This window comes from Dipodomys merriami, unplaced genomic scaffold, assembly GCF_024711535.1.
Source record: "Dipodomys merriami isolate MVZ:Mamm:240054 unplaced genomic scaffold, mDipMer1.0.p SCAF_55, whole genome shotgun sequence".
Lineage (NCBI taxonomy): Eukaryota > Metazoa > Chordata > Mammalia > Rodentia > Heteromyidae > Dipodomys > Dipodomys merriami.
Genome location: NW_027206124.1, coordinates 787,706 through 812,796, shown reverse-complemented (window position 1 = coordinate 812,796; position 25,091 = coordinate 787,706). Strand labels below are relative to the sequence as shown.

General features: G+C 44.3%; 1 protein-coding gene across 2 annotated transcripts; it reads left to right on the top strand.

Moving 5' to 3' along the window:
* The first annotated feature begins 413 nt into the window (after window positions 1–413).
* LOC138811911 (apolipoprotein L3-like) lies at window positions 414–24,856 on the top strand. Of its 2 annotated transcripts, XM_069999870.1 has the most exons (5): window positions 414–508; window positions 19,216–19,303; window positions 21,408–21,441; window positions 22,105–22,231; window positions 22,992–24,856. In XM_069999870.1, exons 3-5 carry the CDS (start codon window positions 21,420–21,422, stop codon window positions 23,857–23,859), a joined length of 1,017 nt encoding a protein of 338 aa, XP_069855971.1. In that variant the 5' UTR covers window positions 414–508; window positions 19,216–19,303; window positions 21,408–21,419; the 3' UTR covers window positions 23,860–24,856. The 2 variants fall into 2 exon arrangements, with proteins under 2 accessions (XP_069855971.1, XP_069855972.1); XM_069999871.1 differs by lacking the exon at window positions 21,408–21,441.
* Window positions 24,857–25,091: the final 235 nt, after the last annotated feature.

Here is a 25,091-nt window from a genome sequence, read left to right as displayed (position 1 = left end):
CTGGAGGTACCATGGAGGGCTCCTGAGAGGAAGTTTCAGGCTGCATGGTAGAACATTGATCCACAGCACCATCATGAACCCAGGCTATGGGAGACAGGGCTGCTGCTGTTGGTGGGGAGGTGGGTGAAGTAGATTTTCCCCAGGGGAAGGGTGACAGGGGTTTCAAGTCTAGGAGCTGTGGGAGTGATCTATAGAGGGCCCCGTGGTCTGTTGGTGGGTGCAAGATCAGATATCTCCCAACCCACATGGGTTGGGCTGAAGCACCTGAAATGTCAGGTCAAGGTCCTACCTGAGTAGGGAGGAGGGCGGGGGCTGAGGGTGGAGCCAATTAACACTACTATTTGTTGTGCTGGTTTCCTTATGAATGACTCAGTACTCAGGGCTTTCGATTTCCAGTTCCTGAGCATCGCTGACCTGGAGGAGGCCTTTGGTCCTAACTCAGGCGCACAGCGGAGCACTGGTTGCACACAGCCTAGGACGGCGCACTCAGCTTGGGAAAGATCCGGTGGTAAGTTGGGGATGGTGTGACTCACCCGTCTCTTCAGTCTCTTACGGCTTCTAGAAGAGAAGGGTCATTGTCCCATTTTATAGAAGAGCTTAGAGAGATTAGGCAATCAGCAAAAACAGGCGTGAATTGCACCCAGGTTAGTTTCTTATTTCTGTCTTCCTGTTCCAGATGTCTTCTCAGGTCTTCCCTCTGTACCTAGAAAGGCAAGGGAAACCGGGTCACAGAAGGCCCCAGGAAGCAGCTCAGGGGCAGGGCCAGGTGACCCCAGAGGAAGCGGGGGAGGTTGCTGTCCCACCATGGGGGAATGAAGGATGTGAGGGAAGGCACAAGCCCTAGAACCTAACAGTCCTTTGGCCTGGTGCTGCTGCTGAGTCCTGATGGGGACAAAGTAGTACCTTAAGATCTAAGGAGGGCTGGGAAGGCGGCTCAGTGGTAGAGTGCTTGCCTTGCATGCCTGAGGCCCTGGGTTCGATTCCTCAGCACCACATAAGCAAAAAGAAAAAAGCCGGAAGTGGCGCTGTGTCTCAAGTGGTAGAGCGCTAGCCTTGAGCTGAAGAGCTGAGGGACAGCGCCCAGGCCCAGAATTCAGGCCCAACGACCGGACACCCTCTCCATCCCCCCCAAAAAAGAGCTAAGGAACCCAGAGGTTCTCATCCAACCAGGCTGAGCACCTGCTCGGTGCCAGGCCCTGTGGAAAAACCAAGGCCTGAGGAAGGGGGTGATCTGCTGGTGTCCTAGGATCTCAGCAGATAGTGGGCAGACCTGAGCCCCCTGTCCACCTCTGGCGTCTGCTGAGCCTGTGGGAGATGAAGGAACAAGACGGGGGCTATCCTGTAGGCCCAGATGGGAAGGTGACCTAGTCTGAGGACAAAGAAGGACACATTTCAGGACAGTGTGTCTGGCACTACCCTTGTTTGCAATCTTAAGCTCAAAAGGCCAAACTGTATGTGAGGTGTGGGGTGGAAATCTGTGTCTGGAGCTTCTGGATCATTGGGATCACTATGCATCCCTTTTAGTGGAGAGGAGCGGAACTGAGGGGTGCTGTGCAGATCATGTCCCCACTCTGAACCTGGGATTCCGCACCTCACAGATGGAGTTAGGACCCTGTGGGGCCCCTGGGCAGCTGTTGCTCATTTCTGGGGCCTGCTGGAGGTGTGTGTGGAGAAGTAGTAGGGGGGATCAGGCCTTGGGAAGTGGGGGAACTGGAAGGTGGGGGTTCTTTCTCAGGTCCTGGTAAGGCTTTCTGGGGAGAAGGTGGTCCCAGCTTGCCAGTTCCAGGGGTACTGATATTTTGTGTCAACTGGTAAGTAATTACATTAAATGATGGCCACTTGGGAATGTTTTAACCTTATATATGCCAACAGGACACACAGATGCACATGTACATACACACACATGCAGGTGTACACACTCCTGCTACAGACAGGGCTCCAGGAATCCAAGCGCGCCTCTGTCATGTCCCCCAGGCCTCCCCAGGGCTTCCCGCAGGCTGCTTCTCCTCCTTGTGTTGAAGGGCAGTGCGCTGTGCCCAGGCACTCCAGATTCTCGTTTCCTGTGTGTTCCTTTATGGTTGGATGCCAGTCCTTCCCCACTCTTTGGGGTCAAAAGCAACTCTGTCCTGAATTCTCACCTTACATATTGCTTTTCCTTGCAGACTTTTGCTTGGTTATCTGCGACGGACCAGCTCGGCCGGAGCACTGGGACCGACGGGACAGGGATCTCGGGATAGGTGGGCAAAGGAGTCGGCGAAGTGACAAACAGACACAGACTCAAAAGAGTTGCATCTGAGTGTATCTTTATTGAGGAGAATTAACATTTTTATACAGTGTGTGATTGTGACATAGATTCTTTGTTTATTTAAGCATGTAATCAATTTTTTAAAAGGCAAAGCATTGATGAATTACATGAAAATTAATGACTATCCCACCAACTGTTTAAGCTAAGTGGTGCGAAACAAGTCTAGCATATTGTTTAATAGAATACGTCATCTATTCAGCCTTTTTTATGTTTAATAATTAACAAACCTAAGACAGGGCTGTACTTAAATTATACTCTTTTTAATTTTATCCAACTAATTTCATCTTTATAAGCTCCTGTATAAGGAAATGGTTCTTGGTTGGTTCAGGAAATATGTCACTAACTTTATATTTTGTGTGAAAACACCATCTATTCCCTATAATGTAAGTTGGACTAAACTTAATCATAACTGTTGGGAGAATCTTTCTTTTTCTTTTATAATCAGAGGTCCCTTCTTTTTAGAACTCTCTAATCTACTGGGATAACTCTTTCTAACTTAGTTTAGTTCATTGATTTTGTCTATTAGACATATCTAGAAATTTTAAGTCTCTATATTTACTATTCATGAGCTGCAAAACCGCTTGTGAAGTTGTAGGAGTTTCTGGAGGCAACGTCACATCAGATGATAGATTGATTGGGGGATTGCCCACATTTAATCTTTGGCCTTAGTCTTTATTACTTTAGAGAAGCCATCTCTATTGGACTGGAAAAATACAACATGCTCTGTTCACGGATCAATGGAAAAATAGCCAAAATGAGAATAAAGACAACGAATGTACAGCCAAGAAGAATATAGTAAGAATAAAGGTAGAGGCTATAAAGGTGCAGCCAAGTGTATGGGAAGCCTTGAACCAACACCCCCTTCCTGGGGGCATGCTTCCTTGAAGCTCTTTGTCCAACACAATCTCTCACGCAGACTCCGCAGAAGGTGGCGTGGCACCCATTGGTCACAGAAAGATGTCCACTCAGCTGGAAATACCAGGAACCACTGGAAATGAAGAAACTTAAGTGTTTGACCTTGTTTCTCTGGCCAGAGACTATTCATTGAACTTGTAGTCCCTTATTTTGTTGTCGAGGTCAAATCAGTCCATCTGTCCACCACAGGCAGCTTTATGGAAGTGCTCCACCCACCTGCGCTGGCTTCTCTTTGCTGAACCCAGCTAAGGACTCCTTGCAGACACATCTTCATGGCTGCTTTGCTTGCTGTGATCTCTGTTCCTTTCCAAAGGCTTGCTTTGGCAGCTTCCTCTCCATTGTGCCTCTCGGACTGGGTTCCCATAGTGGTTGGATACTGAGCTGCTTGTTAGAGGAGGAAACAAGAGTTGTACACAATGGCAGGCCTGAATTGGCCTGGAGGCAGGACAGACGCTCTCCCAGGTGGGACTTGTCAGGGCACAGGGCAGGCATCCTGCCACTGGGCCCTGGGTCACTGTGGTGAGCAGCAGTCACACTGGAACTTCTCTTTCTCAGAGAACAACGGGTTAATTCTGACCAGATTGTCTTTTTTAGGGAATCCAGTTCTCCACCAACTCCTGGGGGATGCCTGGGGCTTGAGTCTATGTCAGGCTCCACTCCTGTCCAGAACCTTTCATTCCAAAAGTTTCAACCAAGTGTACGTGGCGTGGCAGTTATCTATGGACTGGAGACTTTGGGGGAGTTGTTGGGCCACACCTGGGCCATGTTGACAAACTGGCTGGCACTGCTGATTATTTTCTAGACTTCTGGAACCTTTGCACCCAGATAGGCTGCAGAGATGGTTTGCTAGCCACTGCTGGCCCTCCATGATCATTTTAAGTCTGGCCAACCTGCTAGTTCTTAACATGCATTTTTGTAAAAAGGAAAAGTTTGCGTTTCCTGCAGCAGCCAGGGCTGTGAGGACAGGATTCCAGTTTCCCCACTACCCCCAAGAGGCCCTAGACAGCGTTAGGAGCACAAGGAGGATGAGGCCACGAGGGACAGGTTTGTGCCCTGGCCCTGGTAAACCTGAAGGAGGGGTTTTTCAGAGAGCCTAGCTCAAGCCCTGCAGTTCATCAGACTGTAGCTGGATCCTATGGTTTTAGATATCTTCTCAGGGCTGCAGGAAGGAGCTAGGAGGAAAAGAATGGAAATGCCCAGCTATCTGGCAGAATTGTCTGAAGCACATGAATCAGCACATGTCAGAAGCACATGAATCAGCAGTCATTAAGGTGATAGGGCAGCCTTGGTCCTATTGGTTGTTCCTCCAACAGAAAACAAACCAAATGGAATGACTGAGCTAGCAGTAAGGGTGAAGTTGGGCTATGTCTTTGGCCAGGGGAGGGTGTGAGTAGTTCTTGATTCCTCAGACCAATGTCTGATTGTGCTGGGAGGGCCAAACTGTCCTGGTTAGGAATGGGCAGCAGTATTAGGCTGCAGTGACGATCAGCCTGGGTGCTGGGCAAGGGACTTGAACTTGACTGTGGAAGTCAGAGACATTGTTCATGCTGTCTGAACCCTTCCCTTCTCTGCTCAAGGAAGAAGTCCTATATCCACAGGGAGGGAGAGGCCTTGCCAAGAATCTCTGCTTCCACATTTGGAGAGCTGGGGCCGGCCTAGGAGAAGGTGGAGCTCCCCTCTGGGCTTGGTAACTGGTCAGAAGCAGGGCAGATCAGGTACCATCCATTCTTTTAGCACCTATTTGCTTTTTCACCAACAAATTTTGGGGGAAATGAGGTAGGGATGTAAGGGAGGGCTCGCTCTGTGTCAGGCCTGGGCAGAGTCAGAGGAAGAACTAGTATGACCAGGAAGGATGAGACCTAGGGTGCAGACCCATTTATGAAAGTGGTTTCATCCAAGACCCCTGCTCTTTCTGCCTTCCCACCCTTCCAGTTGTCTGGGTTGGCTCATAGTCCTAATGTTTCGTGATTTCAAAATGCATTTCCTGCAGCCTTTGAAGCAGGAAGCAAAAGGGTGGACAGCCACCTCCCCTGCCTCCCCTGTCCCCTGAAGCCCTGTAGCAATGCTTACTGGTGAAGACCAGGCTCCAGAACTAGCTACTTGGATATTCGAAGCCTAAGACAGGAGGCAGCTATAGAGAAAGGGGAGGTGGATGGTTAAGACACTGGGGCCCTGGACACCACTATGCTTTGCTGTAAGGTCAGGGAAATGGACATGGATCTGCCCAGGAATGACCAGAGATGGAAAAGGAGCCTGCTGGGATCTGCCCAGGAATGACCAGAGATGGAAAAGGAGCCTGCTGGGAGCCCAGCAATCCCCTCCTGGGGACTTTCAGGGATATCTCACAATTGCCTGGGTTCGTTCCTTCTTCCCCACATGACAGCAGCTGTGTGCAACCTCTACCCAGCCAGGCATCTTCAGAGTTCTCAGTGGAACCAGTCGAGTTGCTTATTCTTAAGGAGGAAGAAGGTGCATTGTGCGGCTCCAGGGCCCTCGTGGGAGGGTGCTAGAAAGAATCGTTTATAGGATGAAGGTGTAGTTGTGTGATTAGAAGGGTTCTGTATTGTAGATAATAAATTCTACCCGTGAATATTTCTATCAATCCTACTTAAAGATAGAAAAGATCAGAATGGGGGTAAAGCTGGGCTTGGTAAAGAATCAGCACTCATTCTTTGTAGCTAAGACAAGGTGTCTCCATTTCTGTGATTCGAATAAAATATCCAAGGGCAGGTCATTTATAAAGAAAGAATAAAGTTTTGTGTATGTGTTTTGTTGTTGTTGTTGGTGGTGGTCATGAGGTTTTAAGTCTGGGCCTGGGTGCTATCCTTGAGCTCTTCAGCTCAAGGTGAGTGTCTCTACCACTTGAGCCACAGAGTCCCTTCAGGTTTTCTGGTGGCTTATTGGAGATTAGAATCTCATGGACTTTCCTGCGATGGACCAGCTCGGTCAGAGCACTGGGACAGATGGGACAGGGATCTCGGGATAGGTGGGCAAGGAGTTGGCCAAATGACCAACAGACACAGACTCAAAAGAGTTGCATCTGGGTGTATCTTTATTGAGGAGAATTAACATTTTTATACAATCTGTGATTAATTAACATTTTTATACAATCTGTGATTGCGACATATTCTTTATTTAAGCATGTAATCAATTTTTAAGAAAAGCAAAGCATTAATGGGTTACATGGAAATTGATGGCTATCCCACCAATTATTTAAGCTAAGTGGTACGAGACAAGTCTAGCATGTTGTTTAATACAATGCATCATCTATTCAGCCTTTTATGTTTAATAATTAGCAAACCTAAGACAGGGCTGTACTTATATTGTACTCTTTCTATTTTTTTTTCATAAATTTTTAAGTCCCTTTGAAACCATCCTAAAAACCACTCCCAGGTTGAGTCAGGCATTCTCTGTTTTCTATGATTTTGATCCCAATATTTTTTCATATGAATTTCTGATTGTTATTTTAAACTATCTTGTTGTTGTTTTGATAATAAACACCACAATGGTCTAGATCTACCTACTCTTTGCATAAAATCTAATGAGTACCAAGATACTCTTTTTCCTTTTACATTAATCCATCTATTTCCTTCTTTTTTTTTTTTTTTTTTTTTTTTTTGTCGGTTGTGGGCTTGAACTCTGGGCCTGGGCGCTGTCCCTTAGCTCTTCAGCTCAAGGCGAGCGCTCTACCACTTGAGCTACAGCGCCACTTCCGGTTTTCTGGTGGTTTATTGGAGATAGGAGTCTCACGGTCTCTCCTGTCCAGGCTGGCTTTGAACCGCGATCCTCAGATCTCAGCCTCCTGAGTAGCTAGGATTACAGGCGTGAGCCACCAGCACCCGGCTCTATTTCCTTCTTTATAAACTCCTGTCTTATGCAATGGTTCATCGGTCGGTTCAGGGAATGTGATGTCACTAACTTTATATTTTGTGGGAAACTACCATCTATTCCCTATAACAGAAGCTGGACCAAACTTAGTCATAACTGTTGGGGGAAATCTTTCTTTTCCTTTTATTATCAGGGGTCCCTTTTTCTAGAACTCTCTGTGCTTCTGGGATAACTCCTTCTGGTTTAGTTTAAATAATTAATTCTGCCTGTTGCAACATATCTGGAAATTTCAAATTTCTGTATTTACTATGAGCGAGCCACAAAACTGCTCGTGAAGTTGCAGGAGCTTCTGGAGGCAGCGACATATCAGGTGATATAGTGATTGGGGCATTGTCCACATCTAATCTTCGGTCCTAGTCTTTATTATTCAGAGAAGCTGTCTCTATTAGACTGGAAAGGAACAACGTGCCCTGTTTGCGGATCAATAGAAGAATAGCCAGAACAAGAATAAAGGCAATGAATGTACAGCCAAGAAGAGAACAATAAGGATAAAGATAGAGACAATAAAGGTGCAGCCAAGTATATAGGAAGCCTTGAAGCCACACCCCCTTCCTGCAGGCATGCTTCCTTGAAGCTTATGCTTTGCCTGGCGCGATCTCTCATGCAGATGTGGCATTCTTCCTTTTTTTATTTTTTAATTGAAGCTTGTGAATGTCTTGGCACACAGAAGAGACAGATCTGAAGATCAGTCAGAAAGTGACCGGAAATATAAGAATAAGAATTAGGGGAAGTGGCGCTGTGGCTCAAGTGGTAGAGCGCTCGCCTTGAGCTGAAGAGCTGAGGGACAGCACCCAAGCCCCCCCCCAAAAAAAAAGAAAAGAAAAAAGAAAAAAAGAATAAGAATTAGGAGAATTGATCCAACATGGCGATTATAATAAGTATTACATGAATCCAATCCAGAGGATTGAGGGCCTCCAAGTTATGCTTAAGTGACTATGCCAAGGATTGTAAATATTCTACATCTAAATGAGCTTTACTAACTGCTGTAATTTTGTCCTGTAAGGCTTCCATATCATGAGAGATATCATTATCTCTCCAAACTCCTAACAAATGATTTTTGGTGGCATTCCAATTAAAAGAAGAGTTATATTTTAAAGGAGTAACACAAATACATTTAAAATTAGCATGACATTTAACTGAGAGTTGTGTTTTTAAAATTTTGAACTTTCTGACCTATAGCCAGAACCACTTCCTCCAGAGCATTTACTTTCATTTCTAACTTTTTATCTATAATTTGTTGTTCTGCTAGGTCTAATGAAACATTTTTGCTTAAATTATTAACAAAATGAGCAGTGTTTACTTCATTTACTAAGGCTGCTGTAGAAATCACTAAAGAGGCAATTAATTGTTATTAAACCATTTATTCCTAAAATCAAGGCCGCAACAAAGCGTTTTGGCCGCAACATAATATCCAGAGTTTTCAGCATTTGTAAAGCAGAATTTTCAAACCAAGGGTCATTTTGTAGATCTACGGGTAACATTACACAAGAAGGTCTTTTTAAAATAAAATTACAGAATATGTTTTATCCAGAGAAGAAGTAAGACAATTAGGGGCTGGGAAGGTGGCTCAGTGGTAGCACGCTTGCCTTGCATGCATGAGGCCCTGGGTTCGATTCATCAGCACCACATAAGCAAAAAGAAAAAAGCCGGAAGTGGTGCTGTGGCTCAAGTGATAGAGCGCTAGCCTTGAGCTGAATTGCTGAGGGACAGCGCCCAGGCCCAGAGTTCAGGCCCCACGACCAGACCTCCTCCCCCAAAAAGTAAGACAATTAGTAAAAATACAATCCTTACAGCTAATATAATAAGATTTTTCTTGATTAATAATGGTTAAATTATCTGGTTTTCCAGCTAAAATTCCCATAGGATAGCCCACACATGCTCTTACCCTAATTACAGTACTCTTAGTTTCTTTGGTCTTTTTCAGTAAAATCATGTTTGTTGCTGCAAAAAGGCTGAACAAAGCCGGCTGAATGCCGTTTTATTGTGAAAGGGGGAATGACTCACCAAAATGGGAGCCACCCACCCTGGAGTGAACCATCTTTTTAAAGGTTCCCCGTATGTATCAGGAACATAGCCATTAAACTTTTGTGAATTATTTTTTAAGTAGGTGGTATAATCATAATCGGGATTAGCAATGGAAAAATCAAAAATGCCATCTGGTGCCCCAGAGAGTTGTAATAAAGAGGGCTTTTGAAATCCACATTCCAACCATTTTGGTGAGGTAATTAATGCATCCCAAAATTGATCTTTGTCATGATATTTTTGTGGGCAGTTACCTAAATGTATATCCCTCTTGGGAATGACAAAGGATTCATTATAAGTATGAAAGCCTAATGTCATCATGCCAATTTCCCACATCAATCTTTTTCTGAACTTTTTATCACTGGATTGATCAGGGGTGTCAGTCAAAAACATTCTATAATTTATAGGCAAACACCGGGGAGGTTTTTTCCTGATAGCATTATACAAATTGGAGTGGTATCTGTCATTCCCTCATAATTAGTTGTTTGAGAAATCATATGAGAATTAGAGTAGTCCTCCAAACCCCCTAGCGGGTCACTATTATTTGTCATTAATTTCATCCTCATCCCCCCCTCCCATGGGATGTAGAAGAGGAGGATTAGGAACATATGCCCAGTATTGTTCTCCTGAAACAGACGCTGCCTGCACAGCAATAATGGCAAGCATAGCAAGAAACGTATTGTCAACAGTGATAGTCTTTCCTGTAGAAGCCACAATCTCCTCCGCAGAATGGGTGAGCTTCTTAATTTGTCCCCGGGTTGGTGGTTGGGCTTCTTTCCTTGTCTTTGCCTGTTGAGGAGAAAGGTGATCGCTAAAGAGAAATCGCTAAAGAGGCAATTAATTGTTATTAAACCACTTATTCCTAAAATCAAGGCCGCAACAAAGCGTTTTGGCCGCAACATAATATCCAGAGTTTTCAGCATTTGTAAAGCAGAATTTTCAAACCAAGGGTCATTTTGTAGATCTACAGGTAACATTACACAAGAAGGTCTTTTTAAAATAAAAATTACAGAATATGTTTTATCCAGAGAAGAAGTAAGACAATTAGCTTTTGCATTGCTTTCTTCATCTGCATCTTCTGCTTTCTTTTCTGGGTTTTTGTTATTATTTATTGTAGGGGCGCACGAGTAGGTCGGGAATCCAGATGGGTATGGGTGACTTGACATCCTGTGGGAATACACACATGCATATCCTCTTCCCAAGGTGATTAATATATATCAGGCCCTTTCCAGGTGCCTGTGAGCAAATCTTCATTTAACTTTTGGCTGAACTTTTAATCCAATTTCACCCCAATGTTTTTGCATAGGTGTAAGATTTTGTTCATTAGTATTAAGGTGATTAATTACAAATAAAGCATGTTGTAATGCTTGATGGGGGGAGTAATATTGATTTTTTCTTTTTGTCTCTGTAATTGAATTTTTAGTACTTGATGACTTCTTTCAATTATTGCTTGACCTTGGGTTATAAGGAATTCCTGTCACATGTTCTACATTCCACATTACACAAAATCTTTTAAAGGCTTGAGATGTGTAAGCGGGTCCATTATCAGTTTTTAATTTTTTGGGAAGTCCCATAACTTGAAAACAAGCCACAAGATGTTGAATTACATCTTTTGCAGCTTCTCCTGTTTGAGCCGAGGTGTGCATTACATGAGAAAAGCTGTCTATTATGACATCTGCATAAGACAATTTTCCAAATTCTGGGATGTGAGTAACGTCCATTTGCCAGAGAACCTGAGGTTTAAGCCCTCAAGGATTAACTCCTAATTTTAATGGGTGGTAAACATCTGGACAATAATCACAATTTTTTATAATTTGTCTAGCCTGTTCTCTAGTTAAGCTAAACATTCTTCTTAAAGCTAATGCATTTTGATGATGTATTGCATGACTCTTTCGTGCTACTTCTAACACATTACAGATGATGGTTTCTCTAGTTAATAAGTCAGCCATCATATTTCCAAATGAAAGAGGACCTGGTAAATTTGTATGTCCTCTTATGTGTCCAATAAGTAATTTTTCTTTTCTAAGTTGAATTAATTTTTGTAACTATTGTAACAAGTCTATAATTTTTGATTGTCCTGATAAAAGAGCTGTCTCTATGGCAGGAAATAAGTTAACCACATACTTAGAGTCTGTGTAAATGTTAAGCTGCTGGGGAAATGTGGTTAAAGCTAAAATTACAGCAATAATTTCCACCTGTTGCGCCAATATGTCAGATGCCCTTTTGATAATAGGGGGATGGTCTGGAATGTATGCCACCGAAGTTCCTTTTGAGGGCCCATCAGTAAAAACTGTTAGAGCTCCTTCTAAAGGTATTGTGGTTACCACTAATGGAAAAATGATTTTTAACTCTTTCACAAATTTTAATAAAGGATGTTGAGGAACATGAAATTTTATTTGTCCTGTATAATTTAATAATGCTAATCCCAAATTATCATCATTCTGTAATAATATTTATATATTATATATTTATATATATTTATATATATTTATAATATTTATTATAAGGTATAATTATATTATGCATTTCTTTCCCAAATAACTCTCGGAACCTACTCCTAGCCTTGACAATGAGCTGACTGGACAAATATACATAAGAAGCTACCATTCTTCTCTGAGTGTGAGGCAACTGAAGCCATTTCAGGACTCCATCTTGCCACAAACATCTAGTAGGAGTAGAAGATGTCTTTAATATTACAAAATCCCATTCTTTATTATAATATAGCTGTATTACCTTAGCTTGTTGTAATTTATTTTCTACCAATGAAATTTTTTCTGACATGATTGGAGTTAATTGTCTCTTAGATTTAGGATTAAAATCCCCTTTTAGGGCTTCCAACAATGGGTGTAATTCTCCTGTGGTAATCTTTAAGTAGGGTCTAACCCAATTTATATTTCCTAGTAATTTTTGAAAATCATTTAATGTTTTTAATTTATCTAGCCTAGTACTCATTTTTTGTGACATGATGTAATCATCATGTATTATTTTTCCTAAATAATTTAAAGGTTTATTATGTTGAATTTTATCTGGAGCAATAAGCAAACCAAAGTTGGTTAATGTTCAATCATATGTTGTAAAATTTGTTCTGTTAAATGTTTACTTTCAGCAGCTATTGAAATATCATCCATATAATGAATAATATAAGCATTAGAAAACTCTTCTCTAGTTTTTTGTAAAGCTTTATGCACACTTTTTTGACACAATATAGAAGAATTTTTCATGCCTTGTGGCAAGACCTTCCACTGATATCTCTGCCAGGGCCTTTTCAAATTACATGAGGGCACACTAAATGCAAATCTTTGAGAATCATTAGGATCCAATTTTATTGTAAAAAAGCAATCCTGCAAATCAATGACTATTATATAATGTCCTTTAGGAACAGCCACAGGAGATGGAAATCCTGGCTGAAGAGTCCCCATGTCATGCATGGTGTTATTAATGGCTCTGAGGTCTTGTAACAACCTCCATTTCCCAGATTTCTTTTTAATTACAAAAATTGGAGTATTCCAAGTGCTCTTGGATTCCTCTAAATGTCCTTTCTGTAATTGCTCATTTACCAATTGTTCTACAGCCTGTATTTTCTCTTGAGTTAGGGGCCACTGATCAACCCACACAGGCTGATCATTTTTCGATATTGCATCAGCAAACTTCTCATCAGCGGTCCCTATGAAAAATTTTGTACACTAAAGGAATCTGAAGCAACTAATTTTAGTTCCATATTTTGCATAATGTCTCTGCCCCATAATGTAAAGGGCGAAGAAAATGTAAGGTTGAAAGTTTCCAAGTATTTTCACACCCCCCCTTTAAAATTTTTGAACTTTGAGCAACATTGTTAGCCATACCCAATCCCATTAATGTAGATTCTGTCTTCATAATTGGCCAGGATGAGGGCCAGTCTTTTCCTGCAATACATGTTTGGTCTGCCCCTGTAGCCAAGAGACCTTTAATAGGCTTTCCATCCACTTTTATGATTTTCATGGATCAATCTTTGGAAATAGATTGTACCCAGGCCACAGTTTCTGTGGAACCGAAACCTCCTGTGCCTCGATCTTGTTTTGGGATTTGATTTGGAAGATGGACATAATTTAAAATTAAGATTTGAGCTATTCTAGCCAGGCGCCGGTGGCTCACGCCTGTAATCCTAGCTACTCAAGAGGCTGAGATCTGAGGATCGAGGTTCAAAGCCAGCCCTGGCAGGAAAGTTCGTGAGATTCTTATCTCCAATAAACTCCTAGAAAACCAGAAGTGGTGTTGTGGCTCAAGTGGTAGAGCACTCGCCTTGAGCTGAGGAGCACAAGGACAGCGCCCAAGCCCAGAGTTCAAGCCCCACGACCAACCAAAAAAAAAAAAGATTTGAGCTATTCTTTGATCTTTGTGTATTTGTATGTTTTCTTTTAAAGACCTTACCATTAGTTTAATTTCCCCTTGATAATCTGCATCAACTACTCCCAGTAATACTTCAAAGTTTTTCTTATGATTTGAGCTTCTACCAATTATCAAGCCCACAGTTCCTTCAATTAAAGGATCATGAACTTGAGTGTCTATTAGCTGAACACCATCCATGATAGAGATAATATAATCTCCTTTTGCTGCCAGATCTCACCCTGCACTTCCTGGAGTAGCTCTTGGCAAATCCCATACTGTAAATGAAGGAGCCAAGGGATTTAATGGAACAGATCCCTTAGGGGATTTTTGTGTAACAGTAGGTATTTCCCCTCTTTCCTTTACAGAGCTGAGGGAATGCCCCCTTTCTCGTTCTTTGTCTCCTTTTTTTCTGCTTCTAGGGGAGTTCCATCCTTATGATATTTTGATCTACATTCATTTTTCCAATGTTTGCCTTGCTTGCATCATGGACAAAGTCCAGGCGCTTTACCTTTCTTACTGTTACTAAGTTTATTTTGCTTTTGTTGACAATCTTTACTCATGTGTCCTGACTGGCCACATGAGAAACAGACCCCATTTCTGGCCTGAGATACTGTCTTATGTAATTTTTGTACATAAGCACTGAATAGTTCTCCTTTCATTGCTGCAACAGATGCCATTCCTTGAATGACTGCTGGTGAAGCATCTATGCATGCTTTAACATAATCTTGCAATGATCCTCTCTTTCTTATGGGTCTTATGAGTTCTTTACATAGTGAACTTACATTTTCCCATGCCAATTGTTTGAGTAATAGCTCTATTCCTTCAGAGAGGGGAAAGCATTCTCTGCAAGGCCTCTTCTAATCTAGCCACAAATTCTTCATATGGCTCATCTTGTTTTTGCTGAATACCAGCTAAAACTGCGGTTTTACCTTCAGCTGGTGGCAACTTTCTCTACGCTGATACTGCTAATTTTGATATTTCAATAAGCATTTCTTTAGGTATATCTGTTTGACTAGAGTGAGTAATATATTCACCTCTTCCCTTCAACATGCCCATGGTTGTTTTAGTACCTCTCCTTTTAACAATTGATTTTTGTACTAATTCTCTAGCTCCATCCTCATAATCAGTTTTCCACAAAATATGTTGTCCTGGACTGAGGACAGATTTTGTAGTTTGGAACCAATCATAAGGTGTTAACCACATGCTTCCTACCATGTCTAAAATGTGAAGAGTATAAGGAGAAGATGGCCCCATAGTCCTGACAGCTGTTTGAAGCTCCTTAAGAGTCTTTAGCGGAAGAGGCTCCTAATCAGGAGGACCATCATCCTACAAAACTACTGGCAAGCAAAAAGAGGAATTGCCTTGCTGGCAGGCCTCTGGTATTGCTCCCATAAAGCCTGGAGCTAAAGCTCTGGGGTGAGCTCTCCTTTTTATTTCCTTATCAAAGGAAGGAGGAACTGGAGGAGCAGAAGGGAATACCATAGGACCTCTTTTTATTTTATTTTTCCTAGAACAATCCTCTTCTTCTTCATCATAATCAATTTGCCCCTCATATGTTTTCCAACAAGTATCTTTATCTTCATACCAATCATCTTCAGGTAAAGCTTCTAACAGATTGACATGACTTCCTACCTCATCCTTATTTATAGTATTATATTTTCTGTCATTTTCCCCTTTACCAGATGTTAAAGGGACAGTCTCATCATTATTTTCAGATGGCGCTTGTTCAGCTAAGAATTCCATCTCGGTCTTATCTGTAAGCAGGTCCCTTACTTGTACCCAGACTGAAAAAGCAGGTGGGGGGACTTGCTCGGGGCCATGTTTTTTATAGTATCTTCTCATTTCTACACCAACCTTCTTCCAGTCTTACAGAGACAAGCTTCCCTCCTTAGAAAACCAGGGCGAAACCCTTAAGATGAACTCATAAAACTCCACAAGAGCTTTCTTAGAAACATGATTACCCCTACTTTCCAACATGTGTTTTAACACAGAGAGAAATAATTCCTTATTTCTTGACTGAGAATGCCCCATGATTTTAAATACCTGCTTGTCGTCTTATCCTGATCAGCCTTTATCAAGGAGCCTGAAGCGCTCTGATGAGGTCCTAGCCTTTGCCTGAAAATAATGAGAGAAAGAGAAGAGACAGCTTACCTTCCCGAGAATTGTCTGTACAGCTTCAAGCTGCGTGTGCTTGCGGGCTCTACGTTGGGTATCACCTGCGCTGAACCAGCTCAGCCAGAGCACTGGGACCGACGGGACAGGGATCTCGGAATAGGTAGGCAAGGAGTCAGCCAAGTGACAAACAGACACAGACTCAAAGGAGTTGCATGTGGGTGTATCTTTATTGAGGAGAATTAACGTTTTTATACAGTATGTGATTGTGACATAGATTCTTTGTTTATTTGAGCATGTAATCAATATCTAAGAAAAGCAAAGCATTAATGGGTTACATGGAAACTGATGACCATCCTACCAACTGTTTAAGCTAAATGGTGCAAAGCAAGTCTAGCACATTGTTTAATGCAATGCGTCATCTACTCAGCCTTTTATGTTTTAAAAATTAACAAACCTAGGACAGGACTGTACTTATATTGTACCCTTTCTATTTTCTCCATAGATTTCCAAGTCCCTTTTCCTAGAACTCTCTGTGCTTCTGGGATAACCCCTTCTGGTTTAGTTTGAATCATTAATTCTGCCTATTGTAACATATCTAGAAATTTTAAACCTTTATGTTTGCTATGAGTAAGTCTCATAATTGCTTTCAAAAATGGAGGGGCATCTGGTGGCAGAGTCACATCAGGCAACATTGTTTCAGGAACTTTGTTTACATCCAGTCTTTGTTTTTGTTCTTTATTACTAGAAGAAGGCTTAGTTACTGGACTGGAAAGGAACATTGTGCCTTTGCCATGGACCAAGAAGAGGACAATAAGGACAAAGATAGAGGCAGTAAAGGTGCAGCCAAGTATATAGGAAGCCTTGAAGCAACACCCCCTTCCTGCAGGCATGCTTCCTCGAAGGTTATGCTTTACCTGGCGTGATCTCTCACGCAGACTCCGCAGGAGGTGGCATGGCATTTTCCTGCCCAGGCTCGCTTTGAACCATGATCCTCAGATCTTAGCCTCTGAATAGCTAGGATTACAGATGTGAGCCACTGGTGCCAAGCAAGGTGTATAGTCTAAAAGCATAGCACAGGCAGCTGCCTGGGCCTCTGGCAGGCATCAAAACATAGCAAAGGACATCACATGGCAAGACACAGCAAGCAGCTAGCTTTGGTTTCTATTCCTCTTCTTATAAAGTTCCATCAAGGAGGGCCCTCCCATGACCTCATCTAACCTTAATTCTATCTTAAAGTCCCCACCCCAAATGCCACATACCAATTTGGGTGGCACATTCAATCCACACTCAGAGGAATGGTTGGTATTTTGTGGGTGGTATGGAGACCTGTTGTCATGTGTACTTAGAAGCCATCAGGAAGTGGCCCTGTTCTCTCTCATTGGGATTTCAAGGCAACTTTGTCTGGGGGTGATATGCTAACAGGCATCTGAATAAAAGGAAGCACGTGCGCGCACACACACACACACACACACACATGCTTCTGAAAATTATTGGCATTTATCAAACCCAATGAGAATAGCTATTTTTTACATGACAACTACCTTTTCAGATGTTATTGCCGGTGTGTGTGTGTGTGTGTGTGTGTGTGTGTGTGTGTGTGTGTGTGTGTGTGTGTACGCGCGCGTGCGTGCGCAAGTGCGCATGTACTCACACACGCACATGTGTGCTGATCCTGGAGCTTGAACTCAGAGTTTGGGTGCTGTCCCTTAGTTGTTTTTGGCTGAAGACTAGTGCTCTACTACTTGAGCTACACCACTTCCAGGTGTTGTTGGTTTTTAAAAAATAGTTTATTGGAGGTAAGAGTCTCATGTACTTTCCTGCCCCAGCGGGCTTTGAACCTCAATCCTCAGATCTCAGCTTCTGGAATAGCTAAGATTGCAGGTTGAGCCACTGGTGCCTGGCTATTGTTATCATTTGTGTACTTTTTCTCAGTTCTTCTCTTTGCATATTATTGTAAACTCAAGACTTTGTGCTTGCTAGACATATGTCCTACCACTTGAGCCAGGTCCCTGGCTTTTTTTTTTGCCTTAGTTATTTTTTCAGATAGGGTTTCATAGTTTTCCCTTAGTACCAGTCTTAGGTGATGGTGCTCTTACCTATATTTCTTGAGTAACTGGGATTCTAGTTTCATGCTACTATACTGTCCTTGTTGGCTGACATAGGATTTTACTAGCTTTTTTTTTCCCCCAGGGAGACTTTGAACTATGATTCTCCATATTCTAGGCCTCCCCCTGCTCCCCACCCCAAATATCTGGATTACAGGTGTGCACCTCTATTCTGTGAGTAAAAATAATTAATGTGGATACCTCTTAAACAGTCATTTTACTTCTATAATTTTTTTTTAAAAAACAATCTCAAGTATAGGCTCAGGTTTATGTAAGAAACATGTACGTTGTACATTGTAAATAGCGGAAACAGCCTAAGGTCCAGCAGTTAGGGGAGGGCAGCAGAGAGGCCTGGGCAGCCTAGAGCAGGGATGGGAACACAGTCTGTGGGACTTCAGGCCCTGGTAAGATAAAGGATCCTCCTGAAGAATGGATGCGGGGGGGGGGGGCACTCATGGAAACCACAGGGACCACCAGTCAATCTACCAACTCAAGGACCTGAGCACCAAGTACGGGACACTGATGCAGAACAAGATGAATCCTTCATTATAGACTCATGTACATGAGTGAATAGTTTTGTCTATTTAAGGGAGCAAAACAGAAGGCAATCATCAAGCCTGTAGTACTTGAGTCAGAAGGACTTGGGCCAGGCCCTGTCTCAGCACCGTGGAGAAGTCGGGCGCCTCCCCTAGGAACTTACACACACATGCAAAACACACCCACCTAGATCTACACTGAAGAGGCCAGAGCACAGGCTGCCCAACACAGGACTTGTGTCAGAACCACCCGGTGCGGGTTCAGCCTTGTGCACCTGGGGGAGGTGGGCATTGTGCTCCTTCCCTCCACACTGCAAGGAACCCCAGGACCTCTTCTCCTCTCTGTGTTGTCACTTTAAGTGGGGCAAGGAAGAGGCCTGTGTGACAGCCACACCCAGTCCATACTAGCTACTGTCATGGCTTCCCATGCATGTTCCCTGCCCCAGGTGTCTGCTGGCCATTCCTCCACCCTTCCTTCTGTGCAGATTCTGCCCTTTCTACATGGCTGTGTTCTCATCCATTGTCTCTTTTTTTTTTCTTTTTTTTTTTTTTTTGGTCCGGTCGTGGGGCCTGAACTCTGGACCTGGGTGCAAGGCTAGCGCTCTACCACTTGAGCCACAGCACCATTTGCAGATTTTTTCTTTTTGCTTATTTGGTGCTGAGGAATCGAACCCAGGGCCTCATGCATGCAAGGTAAGCACTCTACCACTGAGCCACCTTCCCAGCCCTCTCATCCATTGTCTCTAGGAGGACAGGAGGCCTCTGCCTTGGCTGTGCTCAGGGCAGAAGGAGCTGGAACAAGATGACTAACTTTCTATCCATAGCCACGGAGCACAGGGGAAGAGGGCCAGGGTGGGTTGGGCCCTGGCACCCTGAAGGGAAGCGAGGGGGACCTGGCCCCTGCTGCTACCTTGGCTGGAGCTGCCCCAGTCCATCCACACTGCGTTTTTCTCTCCTCCTGCAGCCTGGATGATATAGGTGACCTGGAACAAAAACATCGCAGAGATATCATTGCTGCTGCCTTGGACGAGAGGACGGCATGGCCTCCCCAGGTGACCACTCTTGGTCCTTTCTGTCTGGTTTCTGCTTGAGGCCTACATGTGGGGCCTCAAGTTTGTCACCTCCAAACTGAGGATGTAGAGCAGTGGGTGGGCAGCAAAGAGGAGCCCTAAGAGGGACCGTATTCATCTTCCAACCTGTGGGCCTGTGGGGCCCTCCTCCCTGGCCCTGTCCTGGAGTGAGGCATGGCGCAAGGGCTAGCTTAAAATGTAGTATTCCTCCTTAGCGGGAACCAGGAGAGCCTTGAGAATGTGGAGAACAGCAGGGAAGCAGAGCAGGGGAGAGAAGACAGGAGGTAGCAAAGGCAGAGACAAAGGTCAAAAGCACCTTGCCTGCTTCCCCTCTCCTCCCACCTCCTCTCTTCCTGAGGCAACCCTGAGTGGCTCTCATGAGGGTGCTGTACCGCCAGGTCTGTGCCCAGCATCTTTGAGTGGCTTAGAAGAAGAGTATCTTGAATGCCATTGGATTAGACACCCAGTGCGAGCTTCTCTGCCCCTATCTCTGTGACCTGTGACCTGACAATGTAACATGAGAACTTACGTAACATGAAGGTGACACACAAGAAAACAGCCCTCCTCCCAGGAACAACCCCCACCCACTGGATACATGCTACCTTCCATCAGTCCTGCTTTCTTAGGGCTCTGTTTTTTTCCTCCCCCAATTGCCTTGCAGCCAAGTCAATTCTTCCCAGGATCTGGCCTGGAGAGCAAATGGTGATATATCTATCTATCTATCTATCTATCTATCTATCTATCTATCTATCTATCTATCTATCTATCTATCTATCTATCTATCTATCTATCTACCTACCTATCTTTCTATCTACCTACCTACCTATCTATCTATCTATCTATCTATCTATCTATCTATCTATCTATCTATCTATCTATCTATCTATCTATCTATCTATCTATCTTTCTATCTATCTATCTATCTATCTATCTATCTATCTATCTATCTATCTATCTTTCTATCTATCTATCTATCTATCTATCTATCTATCTATCTATCTACACACAATATATGGATATGTAAACACACGTATATTTTTATTTGTTTTTTGTTTTTTGGGTCCAGTCGTAGGGTCTGAACTCTGGGCCTGGGCGCTGTCCCTCAGCTCTTCAGCTTAAGGCTAGCGCTCTACCACTTGAGCCACAGCACCACTTCTGGCTTTTTTCTGCTTATGAACCCAGGGCCTCATGCTTGCGAGGCAAGCGCTCTACCACTGAGCCACCTTCCCAGCCCCAACACACGTATATTTGTATATAAATATGTGCATGTATAAAAATTCCCAAAGCAATGTTTACCTTTCCTGTGTTTAAGTCATTTGATGCTTGTCAATTCCATTTCCTTTTTGGAATACTGGATTTGCTCCTAATGAAGCTTCACTGAGGTGAAGCTCATTTTGTGTTACTATTATCATACTTGAGCAAATACTTGACAACCTAAGGGAAGAAAGATTTACTTTGTTCACAGTGTGAGAAGTTGCATTCCATCATGCTGGGAAGGTATGGAGAGGCAGCTTGTATCATGGTGGACAGGAAGCAGAGCTGAGCAGTAACAGGAAGGGGCGAGGGCAAGATAGAGCCTCTGGGGACAAACGCAGTGACCTACTTCCTCCAACCAGGCTGGACCTTCCAAATTGCATCACCTCTCAATAGTCTGTTCCAATTTTGAATTCACCAATGCATGAATCCATTTATTAGGTCAGAACCCTTGTGGTCTAAACCTCTCAGGAACACCCCAACCTCCCAGTCCAGGGTGGTACTTTATTAACCTCCTAGGTGTTTCTCAGCCCAACCAAATTGAAAAAATCAAGATTGACCACTAAACTGCTGATGAGTTGAAAGTCACATTGGCAGGCACAGATACACAGTGTTTCCCATCCAACAGGCACATGGTAGATGGAAGCCATCATTGAAAATTTCCCACTTCCCTGGGGCATAAAGGCTCACTTTCTGACTGCTATGAGTTGACAAAGATCTATTTATATCTGCAAAGCACCATATTCTTTCTGTTTTGTATTGCTAATCTCATACTGCTATCATAAATGCCACAGTACAGTGGCTTAAACAAATATCCTTTTTTTCCTTACAGCTCTGCAAGTCAATGCCACAGCCTGAGTGGCAAGGTTGGTTCTGATGAAGACTGTGTTCCCAGCGTGTGGAGAGAGCTCCTCACTGCATGTGGGCACATGGCCTTTCCCCTGTACATGGGGAGATGGGGGTGGGGGGGAAGAGGGGCGGACAGAACCACAGATATTTGGTGTTTCATCTTTTTAAAATTTATTTTTATTTTTATTTTATTTATTTATTTATTTTTGCCAGTCCTGGGGATTGAACTCAGGGGCTGAGCACTGTTCCTGAGCTAGTTTTTGCTCAAGGCTAGTACTCTACCACATGAGCCACAGCACCATTTCTGGCTTTTTCTATGTATGTGGTACTGAGGAATCAAACCCAGGGCTTTATGCATGCTAGGCAAGCGCTCTACCACTGAGCCACATTCCCAGCCCCTCTTCATCTTCTTAATAGGTGAAAAGTCCTACGGATGACATGCATGGCCTCATTTAGTCTTATTTATTTCACTTTCTTAAAGAAGCTGTCTCCAAACACAGTCACAGGAGGTTAGGGCTTTTACACATGTATTTGGGGGCTGTGATTCAGTTCATAACACTGGGGTCCATCCAAAGTGACAGATGCTCAGCAACATGATCCTGAACTCCTTTGTTCTTGATACCATTCAAGCTCCACCTCGCTGACCTCTAACCTTATTCTTTTTCTTTCCAACCAACTAGAGAACCAAACCTTCACTGAGCTGGTCACTGAGTATCTCCAGGACAGAGTGAGCAGGGAGGAACTGCAGCTCCTGCTGATGGATGATGACGTGTGGGAGACAGTTGTGGCCAAGGCTAAGTTGTCCAGGTGACCTCCATGGGGAGCCACAGGATGGATTCCCAGTCCCCTGGGTTTTCTCATGACAGGGCTGTTTCTCAGGCAGCCCAGGGAGGGGTGAGGATGCCCTTCTTAAGAAATTTCTTGAGGTCTTTGTACACAGAGTCTTTATGTGTGCAAAGGCAAAACTGGCACCAGGTAAGCTGTCCAACAGGCTGGTGAGGGCAGGCAGTCCCTGAGGGTTGTTGTTTTTGTTGTTCCTGCCCCTGAGAATTCTCTATCTCTTTGTTCCTCTACAGAGATCCCAATCAAAAATTTCTTTCCTTTTTTTGTTGGTCCTGGGGCTTAAACTCAGGGCCTGGGCTCTTTCCCTGAGATCTTTTACTCAAGGCTAGCAGGCTACCATTTCTGGTTTTTTGAGTGGTTAAATGGAGATAAAAGTCTCACAGGGACTTTTCTGCCTTAGCTGGCTTTAAACTGCGATCCTCAAATCTGTCTCCTGTGTAGCTAGGATGACAGGTGTGAGTCACCGGTGCCTTCTAAAAGAACTTTTTAATCACTAAGGAACACCTGAAGATGGCTTTTCCTCACTGTTCTCTTATTGACTGAGGCCCACAGGCCCTCTGTGATGTACTAAACATGGTCACCATGGGAAGAGCTACTCTGTACCTCTGTAAAATCCTTCTACATCTGATTTCCGGTAGCAGCTCTGTGATCTGGGCAGGATAGAGATTACAGGTCCCTTTGTGCCAAGAAGCAAACTGAAAAAATTTGCTCTTTAATGTTCCAGGGAGGAAGCTGATGAGCTTCGTGACACTCTGAAGATGCTCACAGAAGACGTGGAGGAGGAAGATGAGCTCCAGGATCTGCAGAATAGGAAGAGGTTTTTGGATGAATTTCCCCGGGTTAAAGAGGAGCTTGAAGAGCGCATACAAAAGCTCCGCGCCCTTGCTGACAAGGTTGACAAGGTGCACAGGGACTGCACCATCTCCCACATAGTGGCCGGCTCCACAGGCGTGGTCTCTGGGGTGCTGACCATCCTTGGCTTGGCTCTTGCCCCTGTGACGGCAGGGGTCAGTCTGGCGCTCTCTGCCACTGGGATGGGGCTGGGAACCGCAGCAGCTGTGACGAGTGTTGCCACGAGCCTTGTGGATACATCAACCAAGCGGTCAGCTGAAGCGGAAGCCAGTTCTCTGCTGTCCACCAAAATGGACATGGAGAAGGTGTCTAATGATGTTCTTGCTGAGGTTAAGCCCAGAGTTGTTTCCATAACCAAGAAATGCTTCCAAGACCTGCCACGCCTTCAGAAGAACATCGAAGCCATAAGGCTGGCCAAAGCCAACCCTCGCTTAGCGGCCAGTGCCAAGCGTCTCATGACCGCGGGGAGAATCTCAGCCAGAAACACTAGGAAGGTGCAGAAAACCTTTGGGGGCACCGCCCTGGCAATGACCAAAGGAGCCCGGATGATGGGTGCCGCCACTGCAGGTGTCTTCCTTCTGATGGATGTTGTCAACCTTGTGAAAGAGTCCACGCATTTGCACCTGGGGGCGAAGACAGAGTCTGCAGAAGAGCTGCGGCGGCAGGCTCTGGAGCTGGAGAAGAAGTTGGAGGAGCTCATGCAGGTCCATGAGAGTTTGCTGTCGGATGTGAGTTGGTGACGCCCTCTTTGGAGCAGCAGAGAGGTCAAGAGAGATGCCCTGGGTGGCAGTGTGACAAATAAGAGTCCCCTCCCCCTCCCCCCCCCACTCTTCATGATCCATTCTAAGTGAAGCCAGGGCATGGGAGGGGCCATTCTTCTGACCCCCACTAGGCTCCACCTCTTAAAGGTCCCACCCCTCCAACTACGCCGTGCTGAGGACCAGACTTTCAGCACACATGCCCAGGGGAAAGGGCACCCTGTGGCCTTATCTAAGCCAGAGCACTGCTGGCCCCTAGACACACCCTCCACCTTGGTCCCAGCATAGAATCTCCTTCCTTATTGTTGTCTCTGGGCTGTGTCACTAGTCTTTGATGGGTGGCATAAGGGACCTCTCTCTTCCTCTCTGATAATGCCTAATTTTTCTTCTCCCAAATGATTCCAGATCTTTCAGCCAGATTATGACTGTGAACCTAAAAGCCAAACATTTCTGTCGTTACTGTCTGTCCCTGCTTCCTTGGGGTGACAGGGGTCTTCAGTGTAATGCTGCAGAGCTCCACCGAAGTACAGATGGGAGGGTCACCTCTGCGCAGGCCTCGCCACTTGCCTCAGTTGTCAGCTGAGGGAGCAGCAGGGCCTGACCCGTGAGTTCTGCTCCCCTAGCAGGCTTGTTGGTAAATAAAAAGAACTTGGCTTCCTATTAAAGTTTTAAACTCTGCTGCCGTGGAAAGAGAGTGAGAGATGACCACCACAGGCTGCGCTTATTCTGTAATTTAATTTTTTTTTGGGGGGGTCCGGTCGTGGGGCCTGAACTCTGGGCCTGGGCGCTGTTCCTCAGCTCTTCAGCTCAAGGCCAGCGCTCTACCTCTTGAGCCACAGCGCCACTTCCGGCTTTTTTCTTTTTTTCTTATGTGGTGCTGAGGAATAGAACCCAGGGCCTCATGTATGCAAGGCAAGCGCTCTACCACTGAGCCACCTTCCCAGCCCTATTCTGTAATTTAAAAAAAATAAACTTTAAAACAGTGATCCTGTCGTATTTTGTGCTTTCCCCCAAGTGCTGCCATGGCTTTTGTACATCCATATCTTTAGGAGAGACTGAGAATCCTCCCACTGCCCAATTGCCATCTTCTTTAATACACACACACACACACACACACACACACACACACACACATACACACATATGTATATAATTTCTATTTTTTTTTGTTGGGCTTTGGGTTTGAACCCTAGGCCTGGGCACTGTTCCTTACC

Excerpts from the sequence above, each read along its gene's own strand:
- LOC138811911 (XM_069999870.1), top strand. The coding sequence starts at position 21,420 with ATGCCACAGCCTGAGTGGCAAG. Across the intron at positions 21,442-22,104 it reads GCCACAGCCTGAGTGGCAAG|AGAACCAAACCTTCACTGAG; the intron begins GTTGGTTCTGAT and ends CCAACCAACTAG. Across the intron at positions 22,232-22,991 it reads GCCAAGGCTAAGTTGTCCAG|GGAGGAAGCTGATGAGCTTC; the intron begins GTGACCTCCATG and ends TTAATGTTCCAG.